The 21,694-nt window shown below is 32.9% G+C and overlaps 1 protein-coding gene across 1 annotated transcript in view; it reads left to right on the top strand.

Annotated features, from left to right (window-relative positions):
- The window catches only part of LOC111704251 (adenomatous polyposis coli protein), a 46,859-nt gene that overhangs the window by 22,531 nt on the left and 2,634 nt on the right, over nt 1-21,694 (top strand). Inside the window, exon 8 of the mRNA XM_023476436.1 lies at nt 21,118-21,177. Coding sequence (XP_023332204.1) covers nt 21,118-21,177 — 60 coding nt within the window. The remainder of the gene's footprint in view (nt 1-21,117; nt 21,178-21,694) is intronic.

Here is a 21,694-nt window from a genome sequence, read left to right on the forward strand (position 1 = left end):
TAGAAGAAGGTTAGAAGAAGGTTAGAAGAAGGCTAGAAGAAGGTTAGAAGAAGGTTAGAAGAAGATTAAAAGCTGGTTAGATGAAGGCTAGAAGAAACACCCTCCCTTCCTTCCGTAATACGGTTTCTGTTCGAAACTGTACTGGACTTCCTTTTGCATCTTCATTCTTCTCATCCTTCTTAATCATTTTCCCCATGCTTTCTTGTCATTCTTTTCTTACCGGTAGGGCCGGATACTACTGTAGGCGGTCTGGGTTGCTCAAAATGGGGCTTCTTGCAGATCTCATTCTCGTTTATTCTCGTATACTTCCCATCTTTTCTTAGTAATTCCCTTCTTTTCTTTATACGTCTCATCTTTTCTTTATACGTCATATCTTTTCTTAATACTTCCCATCCTTTCTTTATATTTCCCATCTTTTCTTTATATTTCCCATCTTTTCTTTATACTTCCCATCTTTTCTTTAACTTTTCCCATCCTTTCTCTCATTCTTCCCATCCTCTTTCTATTCCTACATTGCCTTAATATTTAAAAAAAAGTCAAAATGATATTTGAATTAAATTTTAGCACGTGTTGGTTAAAATAAAGTGGATAAAGATTAAATATTTAATGTCTGGTAAAAATAATGATTGAACAAAATATAAATTAGTAGATATTTCAATATCATTAATATAATTAAAGGGTGGAGATCCCTTAGTTCTTAATAGATTAAGGCAGGCGTAACTCATAACTTAATATTTGCAAAAAATATTCCTTGGAGAAAAATAATTTGAAATTAAGATAGTATTTTAATAGAATAGAAAAAAAAACTTTAAATCGGCAATCTAATTATTTTCTGTTTTTACTGTTTGAAACTTAATATACATTGTAAACAGATTTTGATATGAAATTTATCAAATTCACAATAAGAAAACTTGATGAAGTTATGATAGTACTGTTTTAAGAAATCTATCAAAGATCGCAAAAAAAATAAAATAAATGTAGCCATATTGAATCTGTATTCCAGATATAAGCTTAGAATCAAATAGACTCACAAAGATTCATCTCCACATGTATAAATGTTTGTCAAGTTTGTTTGTTTGTCTGCATCATATTGTTAAAAGAGGCATCATATTGTTAAAAGAGGCATCATATTGTTAAAAGAGGCATCATATTGTTAAAAGAGGCATCATATTGTTAAAAGAGGCATCATATTGTTAAAAGAGGCATCATATTGTTAAAAGAGGCATCATATTGTTAAAAGAGGCATCATATTGTTAAAAGAGGCATAATATTGTTAAAAGATGCATCATATTGTTAAAAGAGGCATCATATTGTTAAAAGATGCATCATATTGTTAAAAGAGGCATCATATTGTTAAAAGATGCATCATATTGTTAAAAGAGGCATCATATTGTTAAAAGATTCATTAAGCTTGTTCAAAAATATATTCTCTAACTTTTGAAGTTTCAGATATCTCGCCTTAAAGTTCGTTAAGATCAGATTAAACTCATTCATTACTAATAATAGTTTACAGCCAATATCACAGCACGCGCATTTTTCATAAATCAGTCTTTCTACCCCCCACCCCCTCCACCTTCCCTTTTTATTATCCCCCTCACACTCATTATACCTCGAAGGGTTATTTAATCTTTTATCGTAATAATATGTTATATATAAAGAAGACCTTTTTCCATACCTCTAGAACTAAACTCTTGATGATCTTGTGGGTTTTCTGTCCTTCATAAAATCAAAAATTAAATTTGCCAAATTGTGTAATAAGTCATTGTAAAACTATATATATTTAAGACAGAAAATAAACTTTACTTGTTGTTATTCCCAAGAGTTTAAGGTCATCATTAATGTCTCATATTTTGTGGGTTAACTCGTGTATGTATAAAATATTTAGTAGGTTAATCCTGAAACAGACAGTGGAGTGCAGTTTTTCATTAATTTTTTATCATGTTTCAAGTTTTACAACTACCTCTGCTATAAATCGTTTTTTCCTTGCAACCAATTTGAACGCGGGTCGGAAAAGTAATTACTGAAATAAATCGAGAAACTTTGAAAAAAAGATTTTGAAAATTTAACCGTTTTCTGGAGAGAGGGGAGGGGGGAGGGGTTAGATTAGATAATCGGGGCTAGCTCCTGGATTACATTATAAAATGATTTGATCCGACCCAATCCATTTTCAAGCCCCGGGACATTACATAGTTTATGGGGCCCGGGTCAGGATTTTAGAAGACTAGTAAAACAGAGTTGATGTAGTAAGAAGGGAGAAAATGGAGCTATTATTAAGGGATGGAGGTGGAGAAGGTTGAATGGAGCTAGTTTTAAGGAGAGGTAGGTGGAGAGGGTCGAATGGAGCTAGTTTTAAGGCATGGAGGTGAAAAAGGTTGATTGCAGTTAGTTTTAAGAGATGGAAATGGAGAAGGTTGAATGGAGCTAGTTTTAAGGTATGAGTTGAAGAAGGTGGGATGGAGCTAGTTTTAAAGGATGGAGGTGGAGAAGTTTGAATGTAGCTAGTTTTAAGGGATGGAGGTGGAGAAGGGTGAGCTGGTTTTAAGGGATGGAGGTGGAGAAGGTTGAATGGAGCTAGTTTTAAGCGATGGAGGTGGAGAAGGTTGAATGGAGCTAGTTTTATGGGATGGGTGAGGAGAAGGTGAAATGGAGCTAGTTTTAAGGGGTGGAGGTTGAGAAGGTTGAATGAAGCTAGTTTTGAGGGATGGAGGTAGAGAAGGTTAAATGGAGTTAGCTTTGAGGAATGGAGGTGGTTGCAATCAAAGTTTTATACAAGAAAGATTACTTTAGGTAATAATAACAGTAAGGAAAGGTAAATGAGGTCGAAATTGAATTTAATGGAGGTTTTTTGAGTTTAAAGAGGTTATTTAGTTTTAGAGAGGTTATTTAGTTTTAAAGAGGTTATTTAGTTTTAAAGAGGTTATTTAATTTTAAAGAGGCTATTCAGTTTTAAAGGGGTTATTTAGTTTTAAAGAGGTTATTGCAAAAGAACGTTAATGACGGTTAATGGAGGTCAAAAAGGACTTGTCAAAGATTTGAGTTTAAGAGAGAATATCTTATGTAAACAAATAGTGAACGAAGGGCAAGGATTTCAAATGGATATATGTTAATATAGGTTAATGGTCTTGTATTGAGTTTGTTGGTTGCTATTTGAGGTTAGATTAGGTTAATAGATTAATTGATGGGATATAATATCTAATCTTAAATTAGAAAAACAAATGAAAAAAAGTTCTCATTTATACTTATATCTTTTTATTGTTTACACTGTATTTTCATGTGTTTGTTACTATTATTTTTTCTTGTATCCCATATCTGAATGTAGTCTGATTTATTAATTTTTGGGTCTAATTTGATCTTCTAAACAAAAAGGTCTAGGTAAAGATATATGGATAGATTGTACAATGTACATTCTACAAGAAACGTAGATAACACAAGTTAGAATTTAGAAGACCAACATTGGTTGAAACATTAGTATCCTATTCTTACTGCACCTGAAAATTAACCATTATTCAATATTCATGTCCAACGAACTATTTTTACAGTTGTATGACCTCAAATTTGCTTATTCTGACATATGTTCCGCCCCCTCTTCCCTTCAAATACACTCCCCTTTTTTGACCAATGCTATTTTCACTCTTCCTCTTTTCATTAGATTTGCTCCTTATACCCCGAAAACTATAGTCTCCCCTCCCCCACCCACCCACAATACTCCCCTTTTCACATGGATTCAATTTTTCTAAAGTCTGAAAAACTGACAGATTCTGACGTCTAATTTGACCACCGCCATTCATTTGGCTGTCCCCTTACAGACCCTGTGTTTAGTATCTACCCATTCATCTTCAACCTTCTCTAACCATATATACGGCTTGTGCAGAAAAAGGGGCACACACCGTTCATCTTGACAAAGGGGTCGTGTTTAAAATAGAATATTTCCAATTTTCAAAAGTGATTAACCCCCTAAAAGAACACAATTTTTGAACCGGCTTTTTCTTATAGATCCACTTTTCTCCCTAACAACCCCTTTGATATATTCTTATTCCCCTGCGCCTCCCTTTCACCTCTACCCCCCCCCCCCCCCCTTCCATGTATTATGTATCCGTTTTGAAGATTATTAATTTGAGAATAAATCATGGTTTTGTATGAAAAGAATATTATACATTGGGTTGTAAACCTTGCTTGGCGGTGTATCAAGGAGGACAGTAAACTGGAGGAAAAGGGGGGCCTTTAAAATACAAGTTTGATAAATATTTTCTTTCAGTTTGAACGGGCAAAAATTACATAATTTTGCGTAAGCTATATGATTAGATATGAAACATGATAAATTTTTACAAAAAATCTTATTTAGTTTAACAGTTTCTTATAACACTAGTGCATTACAGTTTCAACTATTCCTACACCATTTCTCCTTTTTAAATTTTTTTTTCCTTGATTTATTTTTAAATTTTTGAAAGATTAAAACGGGTTGTCTGTGCCTATTAAGGCGTGTGCGTTAAAGCCAGGCAATTTGTATCTTAGCGCGTATTTGCATTTCAAAGGAGTACACTGCATGGTGCATATATGGTTGAAAGGGGGGGGGGAGAATTTGGTAAAAATTGATTACTTAAAAATTTTGGAGCTTTCAATAGTTTAAAATGTTAAGAAAACCGTTTGACACTTGTTTGAGTTAATACAATAAAAATTTAAATACCAATATCTTTATTTAAGGTAATCCATCTTCATTCTCAAGACAAGCCCCATGCGTCCTTTAAAAGGTCTACAATGAAAAATGTGAGACTAAATTTTATTGGACCCCTCCCTTAGCACCCCTGGGTTTTTAAACAGCCTATTGTTTAGCACTGCTTGATACTTTTTTTTTGGCAAATTGTTAAATTTTTAAATACAGAGTTAAGTTAGTTCTTGAAAAAAATCTCACTTTTCAATAATAATTTTTTTAAGTATTATAGTTTTCCTAAATTCTGGATAATGTATCCTTGGCTACATATCTTGAAAATTAAATTGTAAATATATATTATTACATAAAAATATTTAATTTTCTCGGAGGATGAGGGAATTTTTTTTTGTAACTTAAATCTTAAATATAAAATCACATTTTCATTTTTCTTTCAAATGTAAGTGAAATTCAATGTATGTATGGATATCTGAAAATACATATACATTAAAATAACAAATAAAAAACTTTATTAGGCCCAGCAAATAGAATTCAATGTATGTATGGATATCTGAAAATACATATACATTAAAACAACAAATAAAAAACTTAATTAGGTCCAGCAAATAGAATTTTAAAAGTTCTAAGGATTAATAAACCTAACTTAATTTAAGAAAACAAATAGTTCCGACATGTTGATTTAGTTTCTATTTTCCAATTTACTAAAATTGACCTTCTTCCAGCTGAAGCTAAGTTGAATGTTAGGAAAACAACGATAAATTCTTAAATCAATTTGAACTGTAGAATAGATCTAGAATTGGAACATTTAGTTTAAATCAGTTTTTTAACCCTATCTCCGCTGGGGTACTTGAAAACCAGGATACGCTGGGGGGGGAATTTGACCCCCCCCTCTAAATCCCATGTTTTATGTCCAAATATGACAAATGATACATCATTAGAAAGCTCTTGTGCTCTACTTTTAGAATCTGCAAAAAAATTTGCAAATTTGCGAAAATTGAATTTTTTATCGCAAAATCCAGTTTTATAGTAAAAATGTTTGCAAAAAAAAATTTGTCCAAAAAATGACAAATTATACATTTTTGAAAAGCCCTTGACCATGCCATTTTAAATATGCAAAAATTTTTGCAAAATTTTAAATAACCTGATTTTTAATCAAGAAAAACTAAAAATGTGCAAATTTCTTTTGACAGGTTGTTTGCAAAAAATTTGCAATTTTATTTTCGCAAAACTTGTGCAATCCGTTTCCTTATGTCATAGGCTTTCCAAAAAGCTAAATTTTATCAAAATCTGACAAGTGAAAGTGGGTCAAAACAAAGATTTAGTTTGCTACAGGCAAAAGCAGTCATTCAGGCAGTGTGCCTGAGGACTCAGGCAGTTAGTATTAAAGCCCGGTTTTAGGCCTAAAGGGAGGGCTTTGGGTATGTAAGAAAAGTCAGAAGATTTCAACAGCCTCAGACCAATACTTTTTGAGTTATGTAAAAAAAACTACAGGGGGGGGTCAAATTGACCCCCCCCCCCAGCGGGAATAGGGTTAACAAATTATGTAGGAAATTATATGTAACATTTGTTGCTTAAACTTTAGTCTTATGTTTAATCTGATGTGCAGATAGTGTTGTGGGGTTGGGGGTTACTAATGTCTTTGAGAGGTTTAGGTTGAAATATATTTATATGTTTATTGGTAAAATGTATACTATGTAAAAAAGAAATTTTGAAAATTTATTTAAAAAACGCAACGTAGAAACCGATGAACACATATATTTTCTTCTTTCCAATGAGTCAAAAATATTAATAATCTGATTTTCTGATAAAATTAATATTATTTAACGTAGATACTCCCAATCCCTTATGTAATATTTACATTATGTAAAGTATAGACACTAGACACACAATCATATATTATTCAAGCACATTACAGGCCTAATCTACAAATAATTGTTCCATCCATACATATTAGATACTACAAACCTGATTAGTTAAATGAGTCCTTATTTCCTTTTTGGAATTTGGATGTTTATACTTAGGAATATTTCGCTTTCTTTAACGTGGCTTTCTCATTTCTCTTTTCCAATACATCGCCACATATGTTGTATTTATCAGCCTTCCCCTTATTTTATCAGCTTTTATCAGCTTTTACTGTTTTAACGTTTTATCACTCCCCCCCCTTTCTACTATTTTATCAAACCTTCCCTCATTTTATCATTATTTTAATCAGGTTCTCCCTTTTTATCAGCCCTACATTAGTTTTAACAGCCCCAAAGGATTTTATCAGCCCTCCATGAATCATGTCGGATCCCGTTTTTCATCAGACCCCCTTAAGTAAATATGGCCTTATTCTCTTTTATTAACCAACATTCCCTGTACGTATTTATCAGCCCTTCCGCTGTATTTTATCAGCCCCCCCCCCCCTTATTTCAGCCCCTTCCTGTGATATGTTGCAGTCCTCCCTAGGTATTGTATAGTTGTATTGTATCTCTGATTAGTATAGATTGTCCTGTAAGTGTTTAAGAGTTTGCGTATTGTATTTTCCTAATTGAAAAGTGTGCTGCAGCAAGGTTCAGGAAAACTAGGTTTCAAGACTAGGTTTCCCCTTTTCCTTGTTTTCTTTCTTTTGTCATATCCTCATTCTGCATTCTTACTCACATCATTCATATATAGGCGCATTTTTCTTTCTATTATCGTAATTTTACTATAATTTGTAACCCTTACGCCAAAATTTCTTATATAAAAGTAACACATTCGGGACTAAATTCATTGGTTTTTTATTCTTTAAATCCGATTAAAACCTAGTTTTGAAAGTTGTTAAGTTTCTTTATAGAACATTTCTGTAAATTCGGATAGGAACCCTTTAGTATTAAGATTTTGAGGTTCCGTGTAGGACTTCTGTGGAAGATGTATGTAGTAAAACCCCTAAATTCTTGTATTATCACCCTGTCTATAATTTTACTCCTGGGCCCGCCCCACGCCTTTATCCCGCTAAAAGGATTGAAAATTGAAAATTGACGGGGCGGGACCCAGAAAAGTTTCTAAATTCTAAATTGGAGAGATAATTTTTTGTCAGGGGGTATCTATTCAAATAAAGATAACGCTTAAATTTGACAAGGTTTAACCGTCTTTTTTATACATTCAACTTATACTGAGAATATACTTACTCTATTTTTCTTCTATTGCTTATTATTTTCTTTGTAAGATTTCCTTGATTCAAAATAAACATTCTTTTCTTTTTACTAATTATTTGCCCCAAACTCACAAGTTCTAATCCCAAAATCTTTGGAACCGGATGTTGGAAACCTTAATTATTTTAAACTTTGATAGTTTAATCCAGCAAAATATATTGTTTAAAATATCTATGGTCTACGAAATCAGGTTGCAAAAATATAAGGATTAGCGATCAGTTCCTTTAGATCAAGGAAGCTCAAGGCTAATAATTATCTATTGGAAATGGTAAAAAAAATTATCGCGATTCAAGCAAAAAAAATACTATTTGAATTTATCTCTTTTCCTGCAGCCCACCTTTATATCTTGATGGAGCCGACGTTAAGTTTTTGCTGGTCTATAATTAAAATGTGCTGTTAGCAATTTTTCCAATTATTTGTAGTGTTCAGAGATTAAAATCTACTGTTTTTACAAGGAATCAGAAGAATGTTCGACAACTAAGTAAAAACGGTTTTATTTATTTTCAAGATGTGAACAATTCTTAGCCAAATCTTTTGCTATTTTTAATCCGCACTTTTTTTCAAAAAAAATCCTTTTATTCAGAATTTGATTTTTTTTTAAATGAAACTTTTTAAATAGCAATATGTATATATTTAATTGTTAAGAGTTAAATATCAAATTTGTGCTTTTTATCCCTTGATCCCCTTACCCCTTTATAATTTTATGCTGATCACTTGAGCGTCTACCTCCAAAATGTGATGAAAATCAACCCTTCCTTCTCTATTGTTTTGTTTTTCTCCACCCTTTTCCGTAGCTCATAAATAATATTTTGGGCAGAGGAGGATTGAATTTGGAAAATAAAATATGTTTTTAACCTTAACTGGAATCTGTTTTATTTTCTAACCAAATAACAACAATATATCTTAAAGAGACTGTAGCCGTAATTTCAAGAGTCACTCAATATGGAGTGATGACTGATAATATAATTTAGGACCGTACCCTTTAAACATTTGCGCGCCTGATATTCATTTTTTAGCTGAAAATTGATTATTTTTAATTGTAGTTTTTCTAGAAATAGGCCTAACACCCTACATTCAAATATGGTAATGTCTGATTCTCAAAGGTACCCTTGAAACCTTAATCTGATCATAAATGTGGAAGATATATTGTCTTTCTGATTTAAAAAGTGGTTTTTATTTGTCTATAATTTCTCCATTGATTCTTATAAGTAAGAAATGCGCTGGTCACTTTTTCAGAGGAAAACAAACATAATTATCTAATTCATATTTGATCAGACAAAGCTTTTAAGGATATCGTTGTAAACCGGGCATTGTTATTGACACTCCCTTTAAGATATCGTTATAAATCGGATATCCTATTCTATATATGAATGGTCACTTAAAAATACACTGACAGTCCCTTTAAGTCATATTTATGATGACAGCTTTATATGGAATTTATTAAAGAAAAATCTTTTTAAAATTAGAATCCTTTTTTGTATAGTTACATTGCCCTGTGGGCCTATCCCCCCCACCCCACATTTTAGGAATAGGTTTGTGAAGTAGAGTTGGAGGGGGGGGGGGAAGGCCTAAATTTTGATTTGTTTGTTTACCAAATCTTTAAGTGAAGTTTCTCCAGGCACACTGTGCAAATAGAATTGCAATTTGGTGCATTGCTTGTTATTGACACACGTGATTGAATTTGCTGGACGGGCACTTATTCTATTTCAGAGGGAGGCAGGGTTATATAGTTTCCAGAAAAATGATCCCCCCCCCCCTCTAAAAAAAATAGTTCTTCCACATTGTATTAGTTTTAAGGTTAGGAGTTTTTTCGATTAAAATTAAGGATGTTTGGGTTAAAAATATAAACATTAGTTTACCCACAAGTGGTCAATAATCAATTTTTATCGCTAGTTTACATTCTATGATATCTTTTTAAAAGTTTTAAAAACCTAAAGAGTTAGTTTTGACGTCTTGTTGAATAATGTAAAGAAAAATAGAAGCTTCTATGTGTCGGTAAGAACAAAGGTGAATTATATAAACAAGGCATTAAGCATTAAACCAACCAATTATAAGCCAATAAACACGGACTATTTGATCCAATAATGTTCAATAAATTTATTTCCGTTGAATTGTTTAAATGAATGTTAACATTTGAACTTTTAATTATGATTTCGTTTATCTTGTAAATTTAAACCATTTCTACAATTTGAATTCTAAAATCAACTTTGAAGCTAAAAACAATCTGATTTTTTTATTTGATCAATTTTGATACTTTTTATTTTTACAATGTGGAAAAAAAAGTTTTCTCCTTTTTATTTACACAAGCACATCATGCTATGAAAATGTTTTATCGAATTATATCAACATTTTTACTCCCAGTTTACCGGGAAAGTAAGCATAAAAAATGTCAGTTAGAATGGAGGGGGGGGGGATATTCTTCTCTCCTCCCTCCGCAGTCTTATTCTAACCTCGAAACCGAGCACACACACACATACAGACAAAAGTGTTTCATGAGTTATATTTTAAGAAAAGTAGTGAATATACAATCTTTAGGTTCATCTTGCTTCAAGTTTGAATTTTGAAATAATGTTCGTTTTTACATCATTAAGTCTTTACATAAATCTGCTGTGCACATCATTATTTAAAAATTCTCCTAAGGGAATTATTAAAATTGAAATTCAATACTTTCTGAGATTTTTCAAATAGATCCTGTTTGTTAATTTATTTGATAATATTTTTGTAGATTTCTCTAGTTTTTCAAAGAAAGAATTATTCCTGTTTTGTTTCCATTTTTTCATTTTTATCTTCAGTTCAAATTTTCAGTGCCTAAAATTCCGATGAACGAAAACAAAACGCACAAAAAAACCTTTAAATTTTGAAGTTTTGGGCAATTTCTCAAAAGGAATTAGAGATCAGCTAACTTTTTAAAAATAAAAATTCTCTTAATAGAATGGATGATTATGCACCCCCTTGTGATATTAATTAAATAGATTTGGCAATTTTCAACTTAATTTCAGTCTCTGAGATTTGTTTCATAATAAATATTTTTTGTTATTTACACCTCTTTTTTTTGGCCGCAGATTGGACGTTACGTTTTTATATTTTTTTACCAAAAAATATGGAATATACACAAAAAACTTTTTTTTAAATATTTATAACTAGCTAAAGGGCCGTGAAAAAAAAATTTTTTCTAAAGTTAAAAAATGTGGGTCCTTTTTATAATTGAATTTTATAAATTTGGTTTTCTATTTATTCTATTTTGTTGGTTGGATGGAAACCTGGAGAAATTTTCTAGTTTACCAATTTTCCTGACACGAAAAAGGTTTGAAAATATGTCAATATTATGATGAAAATCTGGTAATTTATGACTAAAAAGCTTTCAATGGAAAAGACGAAAAAAAAATAAAGTATAAAGTTAAAATCTGAAAGTAGATTCAAATTCAAAATGGGGCCTTGTATAAAACTATGAGAAAAAGGAAGAGTTATTGAAAGAGTACGGCTGAAGGAAGTTTGAAGGAATTGAGTTCAACTTCAGTGCAAAAAAATATGGGGGGGGGATGGGTATATTATTAACCCAAACATTTAATTAAGTCATTTAATTAATTTTAAATATCGAGATTACATCTGATAATACCGTTAATTTAGAAAATTCTGTTATATCTAGAGATTAAATATTGCCTAAGTTCCTCCCTCCCCTTATTCTAGAGAACGATACATCAACGTCACAGCAGTCCAGAAATTCGTGACAGAAGATTTTTTAAAGGATTGAAAACCGCCCATTAAATATAATATTACCTTAGATCATTAATCCGTATCTCATCCCATCCCTTTTCAGGGCCATACCTTACCAACATTTATCACCCCCCCCCCCCCCCACCAACCCCGTTAAAAATCCCTCGGGATAAAGTCTATTAGAAACCAATTTCCTATTCTTAAACTGATGTTAGATTTGTGAATTAGCATTCTTTTCAAAGCCAGGAAGAACTTAATTTCATCCTTTTAATTTCTTAATTAAATATTTATATTTGTGTAATTTTGGATAGGTTGTAAATTCAGTTTTAACTACAAAAAAATTGAGTCTTTGTCGCAACCCCCGATTTTCTAATCTTTATAGTCTTTATCTTTGCAGCCCATATGTTGAAGAACTAAGATATTTCAAACTTTTAATTCATAATCTCAGTTTGAAATATCAAAATTTACACCATCAGGTTGCAAAGATATGGGGAATATAAAATATGAGTTTGTGATAATGATAAAGAATATCAATACTTTTCAAATGGAAAAAAGCAAAGACCAAAATATATATATTTTTTTACATATGTGAGAAAAATACCCCTGTTCTACGAGAACCAGCTATTAGGTGAATTTACAAATAGTTAGTTTTTCTTCAGAAGTTCAAGCTTGAAAACTAATTCGTTGATGTTTTCTAAGCTAATGAACCTGAACATAGAGACAAAATATCTGTTGTCAATGACCGCGGTTTCCCACCTTGAGTAAAAAATACATGATATATGAGACCTTAATGTTTGCCAAAAATAGGAAACAGGAAACATATATATTTCATCGTTTTCTCTCCACTATTTGCGGTTAAAATACAAAACATTTTAAAACTTATTTTTTTATTTTAAATTGATGATAACCCTTACATCATCCATGACCAAATATGTTTAAGATTATATGAAGAAAATACGCGCGCATTGCGAAATGCGCACACATGAAACAATTTCCAGTTGAATAACTGATCTATGCACGCATGCAGTGAATATATTTTATTAAGTTAGATCCTCCATATTAAAATTTTTTGGACAATTTGTGCGATTAATATTTCGGAACTAAAATACAACTGTAATTTAGTTAATTTACAACTTTAATTATCTATCCATGAATTATTGAAACCTGATGATCGAAACCTTTGATATTTCAAACTTTGTTCTACGACTTTGGGTTGCAAAGAGAAAGGGATTAAAAAGTCGGAGTTTGTGGCAAATACTCAATTCTTATGTGCAATAAATTTTCTAATCCTTTTATCTAGCAACCTGATGGTGTACACCTGTGATATTTTAAACTTAGATTATTTGATCTAATGCAGAATTCATAGTTTGAAATATCATAGGTCCACGACATCAGGTTGCAGAGATAAAAGGATTCGAAAAGTCGAGTTTGAATTCAGGAATCTACAAGAAAATGTATGAATTTATTTTTAAAAATGTGAATTATGAAAACTTCAGATTGAATCAGGGGTTGGGGAAGGGGAGGGGGTGAGGGGTTACATGGAAATGACAGGGTCTGAANGGGGGGGGGGGGATGGATACCAGATCAAGGGGGTCCACAGTTTTAGCAGATTATTCTACGTGAATATTGATTTTTAAAAACGTTTTCGATCATTTCTGCATTGGACCTGTTTTTTACGAATTTTGTTGAATTTCTAATCAAATTGAAATATAGAAAAGTGGAATTCTGATTCGTGTTTGTTTCACAGTTGATGAAAGTTTTCCGAAAAACAACAAAACTTGAAGGAATTTTTAAATTTTAAACTATTCAAAATGGTCTTTTTAAACAACGTGCGACGTGGTGTTTATGACTGAAAGTTGTGAAAGGGTTAGGGGGGGTACAGGTTCATGAGAAGGGGGGGGGGGTACCTAATATATTAATTTTGGAACGGTTAAGATGTTTTAACGTTATCTGTAGAACTATGCAAAACTTTACGAGCTCGCCTGCTCCTTGTCTTACACTGGGTTCTATTCATGGTTCTTAACTAAACCTTAGGCCGGGTTTATTCTTCAATTTCCCGCATTTTCCTGCAGCCGACATTTTCATTTTTAAACTTAACAAAGGAAATTGTTTGAACAGACATTTGAATAATAAGATAAGGTTGATTGATAATTAGGAATAACGGAAATATCGGGATATTTTCAGTTGTATTACAACAAAATTAGTCAAGAAGTCGAGTCAGAAGACACAAATAAATGATGCCGCGTAGATTAATTCTTGAAGTTGATGCCGGCCATTAATAAGATGATAAAAGGTTCAGGTTGAAGATAACGCCCAACCCCTACATCCCCGCCCATCAGACCCCCTCCTGTTCCAATTTAACCAACGGTATTTTATTTACATATTAACAACCATTTGGGAAGATTTTTTCTATCTTTTCTTGTTCAACCTACTCTTGAACTAAATTCTGTTGACAAATAGATGCAACTTAAATTTGAAAACCCGAGCCGTAAATAAGGCTCAACAACAGCTTAGACCCGAGTCGTATTTTCTTGAATTTTTTAAATCGCCGGCTCAGGGTTGGTTTATGTTTAATTTTTACAAGACAAGGTCTGCTAACAATTTTCAGTAATTTGTTATACAACTTAAATCTTTCAAACCAAATTTTACATTTTTTAGAATTCTTGTGAACAAAAAAATATTTTACAATGTTTACAAATCAAACTAGAAAGCTATTGGAAAATTTTTTTTATTTTTGCATGATTTCAATTTAAAAATAGCTTTTTACATCATACAAAATTATTTATATTTTCGTTATTTCTGTTTATGTTTATTGTTAAAAGAAAAAAACATAACGACGCCTTTGCATACACATTTTTTTATTAGTGGAAAACATCAATAACATTATTTCTGAAAAAATGATTGGATTTACATTTTCTCTGAGTGCTGACTGAATAAAGATCTTTTGTTAACATTGTTGTGTACTGCTTAGCTATAGGTTTAATAAGAAATACAAGCCTAGAGAAAGGGGTTTCTATCCCNCTGCCATTATAAGTTCTCGCACTAGACAAATGTTAGGAATCATTAAGGTGTGATATACAATTTTTAAAAAAATTTAAAAGTAATTTCTTTAATGTTGTTGTTAAAAACATAGAAAGACAAATATACACTTACGCATTATTATATACGTATAATCTTCTAAATAAATTTAGAAATGTTTACATTTTTCAATGAAAAAATGTTATCTTTTAACTTAATGATTTTATTTATAAAAGGCATGTTGCATTATCTTTAAAAGTTGATATTCATTATTATACCAAACTATTAGGTTTTATTTGCTAACCATTATTTGTAATTTATAAATGGTCTACTGACATAAAAACTATTCTACTTATAGGACTGGATAACACGACACAATGAGACTAAATAAACATTATATCAATAAATGTAATTGTCGTGGGTCTTGGTTCCTTTGGTTGGTATTATAAACAAGTTATTGTTAAAGCAGCTCAAGAGATAAGGCTATTTTTTGGCCCATTGCTGAGATTGTTTTAGAAAAACATGGCATTTTCAACAAAAAATTGTTTTAATTCCCCAAGAAGATTTTCTTTTCTTTACTGATCCTATTTGTCGATAATCTGGGGTGTACACAGGAATATGTGGAGGGGGAATAAAATTTTTTTCAGGGGAAGAGGGGGCTCAGCTCTTAAACTCCGCTGGAAACCACCGATTTTATTGATCCAGGGGGAATAAGCCACCATAGCCCACTTCCCATGTGTACGCCTCTGTCGGCAATGTATAGAAAAGTGTACATATATGTTAATAATCTAAGAATGATGAATGTATGGGGTAGGGGGCCAGAACATTGACTCTGTACTGGGATACATTATACAATATACACTATACAATAGGGTGTCTTAAAATAAACAATCAGAATGGAAAGTGGCAAATGCTTTTAAACTTGCAGGTTTTTAAGGTTGTCACAAAATAGTTAAGATGCATTATTTTGTAAAGGAAATTTTCATAATTTTTAAAAGAATATCTTAATAAAAAAATTATTATTCTCTATCTGAACTATAAGGTTTATTATAAATAAGAAGAGTTTTCATCAAATCATGAAATTAAAGATATTTGAAATAATCCCAACTTGAAGCTAGATTGATTTAGATAGACTACTCTAGTTTCTAACTATCAGTAGTTCCAAGAAAACATAGAAAATGCAGTCTCACGTCTAGCTAACTCTAATCCCTAGCTCATGCAGCTAAAATGGTGGAAAAATATACTGTTCCGGAAAAGAAAAGGGTGAAACGGAGAGTGATGAGCCCGCCCTCTCTGCCCCCCAGGTGGGGCGAGGGTGTGGCCCCACCAACCACACCCCATTTCTCCGAGTTCCCTAGTCCTGAAACGTCTCCGAACTACGAGATAAACCGAGGGATGATAGTTCCAATCCTAAACCATCCCCCGCACTACCCTAGTACTGGTGCAGAGCTTCTCCATGATCTCCATCGACGTCTCCAAGCCCAAAGTGTGAACGGATCTCTACCCCGACGTCCCAAAGGTGTATATCGGAGTAGAACAAGGACAAGGACACGAAGGGTTAAGAATAATATGCCTGATTTACTGCCTAGTAGTGCATGGAACCATCCGTCTAGGCATACTCAGTATCAAGTACTCCCAGAGCATACTAGGATACCCTCATCATCCTCATCCAGTAAATACATTCTTCCTACCAGTGATTATTCGACCTCGCCTTCAACCTCAGAATCCCCGCCGCTTCCCGTCGACCCAAGAACCCCGCCTCTCATAGCCCCCACCCTTCCTCTCAGTTTTCCATCACCGCCGTTACAGCGACGGCGGTCAAAGCGGCCTCTGACCTCGACAATGTTAGCCTCGCCCCCTGAGTCGACGAGCAGTGGTAGCTGTCGAACCGCCGGTCATCCTACTTCCCCGGCCTCTCCTGAATTGTCGACTATACCCGCCTCCTCCACGGCGGATGAGACTACATACCAAAATATAGCTCAGGAATGAATCTTCAACATACTTTCATCTAAAATTGAGATTGCTCAAGTTCATATTTGAATTATTTTTCAATCGAAGTTTAACCATTAAGTTTATCAGACTGAGATTAAATTTTAATACTGGTCATGGTTTCAAATAGGAGTAAAATAGAAATATAACATTGTACTGTGAAATTTTCTTCCTACTAATTTAAGGCATGTTCACCGAAGCACAAATTTATACAATACTCCCCCCCCCCCCCTACCTTGCACTGTGCTTCCTATTTCGTCACACAGTTTGTTGTTTCCAGTCAGACAGTGCAGTGCAGTGATTAGATTTTACAATTTAAACGAATTTTCTTCAGATTTGCTAATCGCAATCTCCCTAGAATAAAAAAGTTGCTGCAATCTCCCAAGAATAAATGTAGATTGAAATATTTCTAGTTGTTAATGAATTGCAGTGCAGATAGCTGTTTTATTTTTAATAGTAACGTGATAGAGCAAATTTCTACAATGGAGAATATTAGGTTCTGACTCTTAAGCTTTAATCCATTATTGTAAATTATTAAACGAAAGTTTGTGTGAGTTCAGGGAATAGTTTACATATCAAACTACAGCAGCTTTCCTCCATCCGCCCCCTCCGCCAAATCCACAGCAAACCTTTCCCGGTTCAATGTGTCTCCGCCAAACTCTGTGATAGAACCGGAAGGTATCCGGTTTCCCGAATCTGCCCGCCATCGTGTACTTGAATCTGCACGAATTAGGGCGGAAAATATTCGCCAACGTAATATAGATCGTTTGCCTTCTCTCTGCCACCCATATGTGACCGACTCTGGTTCGGTGGATGATCTCCTACGGCGGAGTGAAAGTGCGGATGAGCGTTTGGGTCTCCCAGTTCGGAGCCGGACACTTGAGCCGGCTCGTCTCAGATTATCTGAGCCGGGGAGGAGTCGGGGGACTGTTGAATCAGCCGGGAGCCGGGGAAAAACCGTCACATGGAGTTCAGATCGACGGTCGATTGCTAAGAATATTTCTGAAGATCGGAAAGTTGTAAAATCTCAGGTTAAAAACAGTTCCAGGATTTTCTAATTATTCAAACATTGACATTTCGTATTAATTAGTTGGATGCAGTGCTCCCTTACCTTACTCAATCAACTATTTTTTTAGGTAGACAATTTAAACTTATTGAATTGAGAGCATTTCTTTTCAATATTTATGTTTTATAAAATAATTCTACTCAATGAATTATTTTAAAGAAGAAGTATTGGATAAATAATTTATCTTTTTCAACTTCTCAATTTTCAATTTTCAATTTAGAAATGGAGTTCAACTTAAAAATTCCTCTTTTAATATTTAAATCTCGAATACAAGAATATATGCAAGAAAATAAGGATAACTAATGAAACCTGTCCAAAATTCATTAATTTAAACAAACGAGATAATTCCACCTATTCATTACCCTTAGCTAACTACAATGCACTAGAAACATTATATCAAATTATTATTTTAATTTCTGTCAAATTATCTAGTTTTTGTTAACGCATTGATAGACAAGTTGTAAATAATTGAATAAAATCATGTTATCATTTGCAAAACAAATATTTGATTATTGGTTTAATATAACAGTTCTTCTACTATGTCGAGATAAAACATAGTGTAAATCTTCATTGCCATCTGTTCCTTTGCTTGTAAAAGGACAACAAAGTATTAAAAAAAGGATCTAATATCCACCTTGAAGCTTGCCATGTTCCTCTTGTCGCATCTTTACATTGTAAACCTTTTCTTTGCTCCATTGCCAACCTCTCCTCTCTCCTCTTGCTAAACTGCTTTTTCTGTCTATTGCCAATATGTCCAAATTTTACCTTATTCCTTTGTAGCTTACCCTTGTTCTATTCACATTGCCGATCTCTCCCCTCTCCCCATGTTCAATTGCTTATACCTTGTTCCTCTTGTTATTCTAAACCTCTTCTCTGTCGCTTTGTTCAAGTGCTAAAGTCTTCCCTTTTCTTAAAATAACTTACCCTTGTCCCCTTGCGTATTGTTTCCCTGTCCCCTCGGTACTTTTTTACCTCTTTTACTTGTTAGATTTATTTTAAGGTATAGACCTTATCCAGACTTAAAATTAAACCTTGTTATTTAAATATTTCAAATATTTGCCAATTTAGTTGTTTTTAAACAGAATTTATTTGTTTTTCCGCATTTTCCCCGGATTTAATGGACATTGCTGAAATAGCGGGAATCAAGGGTCAGAAACAGGTCTTTTATACAATTTACATTTTATATCCTGCTCCCGATTCTTCTTTTATAAAATTTACATTTTATATCCTGCTCCCGATTCTTCTTTTATACTTTTTACATTTTATATCCTGCTCCCGATTCTTCTTTTTTACAATTTACATTTTATATCCTGCCCACGATTCTTCTTTTATACAATTAACATTTTATATCCTGCTCCCAATTCTTCTTTTATACAATTTACATTTTATATCCTGCTCCCGATTCTTCTTTTTTACAATTTTCATTTTATATCCTGCTCCCGATTCTTCTTTTATACAATTTACAATTTTATATCCTTCTCCTGATTCTTCTTTTATACAATTTACATTTTTTATCCTGCTTCCGATTCTTCTTTTATACAATTTACATTCTATATCCTACTCCCGATTCTTCTTTTATAAACTTCAAGGGCACCCTCAAAACTGTGGAATAGAAAAGCAATTCCTTCCCTTTAGTTTTAACAGTTCACTGAAAATAAAACATGAGTCTGTTGTACAGTGTACAACAGACTCATTTTACTTATTAAATTATAATGCTACTGCCACTGGTAAATCTGATTTACTTGTAACAATATCAAATACACATATTATTGCTTTATTGTCGTCAACCTATTCCACAGTGTTGTGGGTTTCACTGTATAATGTTTATTTTTCTCAAAATCTATAAACTGGAATAGTTTGATGCTAGGGGAACCCAATCAATGTAAATCAGGATAATTATACCAATTAGACCAATCAATTATACCCTTTATACCAGGTCAATTAGTTGCTTTGATTAAGCTTCTCAACCGATTTTAGACTTCCATATTAGGTGTTCAATTTTTAACGTTTTGTAGCCCATTAAAATTCATCTTTAAATGTAGATTCTACTAAAAGCTTGCCAGATTAGAAAAAAACTTTTTTTTATTTTTATTTGTTTATTGTATTTGAGTTAGTGTTAGTTATTTCTAGAATGTTCTATTGTTTCTCTAACCTTTAATATCAATTTCCTTTCTTATTATTATATCCTAATAAGTTTTATCTAATATCATCAGTTCTTATCTCTTCATATTTCGTCCAACAAAATAAAAAGATATCCAATTCTGCTCGGAGAATATATATCAGCGGCTGTGTAATATATTTACTTCTCTATATCCATCTGTCATTGGTAGTTTACATTCTCTTCTCTCCTAGCTGTCGCATTAACTCTACCCTCTGTCTATTAAATGTGGGTACTGCTGTCAACTTGCCTGTCTTAAACTTTGTTCTGTCTGTGCTGCAGGGATATCTTGGAGTTAGTTTAAATCTTTCTTTATTGAATATATATAGTATTTAAACTGATATAATGACGACAGATATTAGTTGTTAACCTTTTACTCACCCCCCCCCCCCCCCCCGGGGTCATCCCCCTCCTTCATTTCTTTCTTGTGGTATCACTAAACACCATTCCCCTTAAAACTAAAAGCATAGTACACATTGAAATATTATACATACAAATAAAGATAAAGAGGACAGTCCAGGGTACAGGAACAATGTTGGGAGAGGCGGGATGATCGTACATAATTCATTAATTTTATTAATAATTTGACATTTTTATCAATTTATATAGTTTCCCAAACATATAAAATGTCTTAATCTAAATTTTGATAAAGATCCCTTCACACGCAACCTCCCAAAACTTATTGAGAGGTTCCGTGGTTCCAAGGAACCAATTCCTGGATCATGATCAAAAGAGCTCATCTCAGTAGATCCGGATCCTGAGAGATCACCATAGTTTATCCGGATCCAGAGAGATCACCGTAGTTGATCCGGATCCAGAGAGATCATTATAGTTGATCCGGAGCATGTGAGGTGATTTTAGTGGATCCGGATCCAATGAGCTGACCCTTGTGGATCCGGATCCAGGAAGCTGATCCTAGTGGATCCGGATTCAGGAAGCTGATCCTAGTGGATCCGGATTCAGTGAGCTGACCCTTGTGGATCCGGATCAAGTGAGCTGATCCTAGTGTATCCGGATCCTAAGAGATGATCTTAGTAGATCCTGAGTCCGAATTTAATGAATTTGATCCGCGTCTAAAATTCCCAAAAAACCAGTTTCAATTTAGCGCCGGCTTAAATCTTGAAAAATTTAATACAAATTCTAGTGAAATCAACAAAATTTGAACGGCGACTTAAATTTAAGCCGCGAATCAAATTCTTTAAATTCGGCCTCAGATTCAGAAAACTGATCCCAGTGGATTCTAATTTAGCGAGCTAATCCCTGTGGATCGGAATCTATAATTTAAAAATCCCATTCTTTATTGGTTAACAATGTTAAAATTATTTGTTTTTAGTACTCCCTGGAGAATGAGGCAGCTAGACAGGAGTTGGAGGATAGAGCAGCCAGGGTTCAGGTCAGATCAAAAATAAAAAAATAAAAATATATTTTTTAATATTTATCAAAAAATCTATGAATTCGGAAAGCAAATATTTGTCTGAATTTGCATAAAATATATTTTAACAAATTTCCTTCAAAATGCACTTCAACAACTTTTTCGAAGATGTAGAATTTAAAAAATATTATTTTGCTAATATGATCAAATCAGTCAAGATTAAGCTGGAGTTGAATTAAAAACAAGATTTGAATGGGATAAGCAAACATGATCATGCAATATGCAATGCATTAAAGAATTAGAAGAATGATTGGATTTTTTTAGGTTGAATTATACTCTTTTACTATGTCATAACGGAGTTAATTTCCCCTCCCCCAATCAATACTTTTGAAAATAAAAATGCAATTATAATAAAAAAGTAAAAATAAGCCCGGATTTGAAATAAAAACAAGATATGATTGGGTAAAGCAAAGAAGAATATGATCATTCAATATCCATTAAACAATTGGGTATAAGTTTTTTTTTAATTTTTAAAATT

The sequence above is a fragment of the Eurytemora carolleeae genome, unplaced genomic scaffold (genome assembly GCF_000591075.1).
Source record: "Eurytemora carolleeae unplaced genomic scaffold, Eaff_2.0 scaffold399, whole genome shotgun sequence".
Taxonomy (NCBI): Eukaryota; Metazoa; Arthropoda; class Copepoda; order Calanoida; family Temoridae; genus Eurytemora; species Eurytemora carolleeae.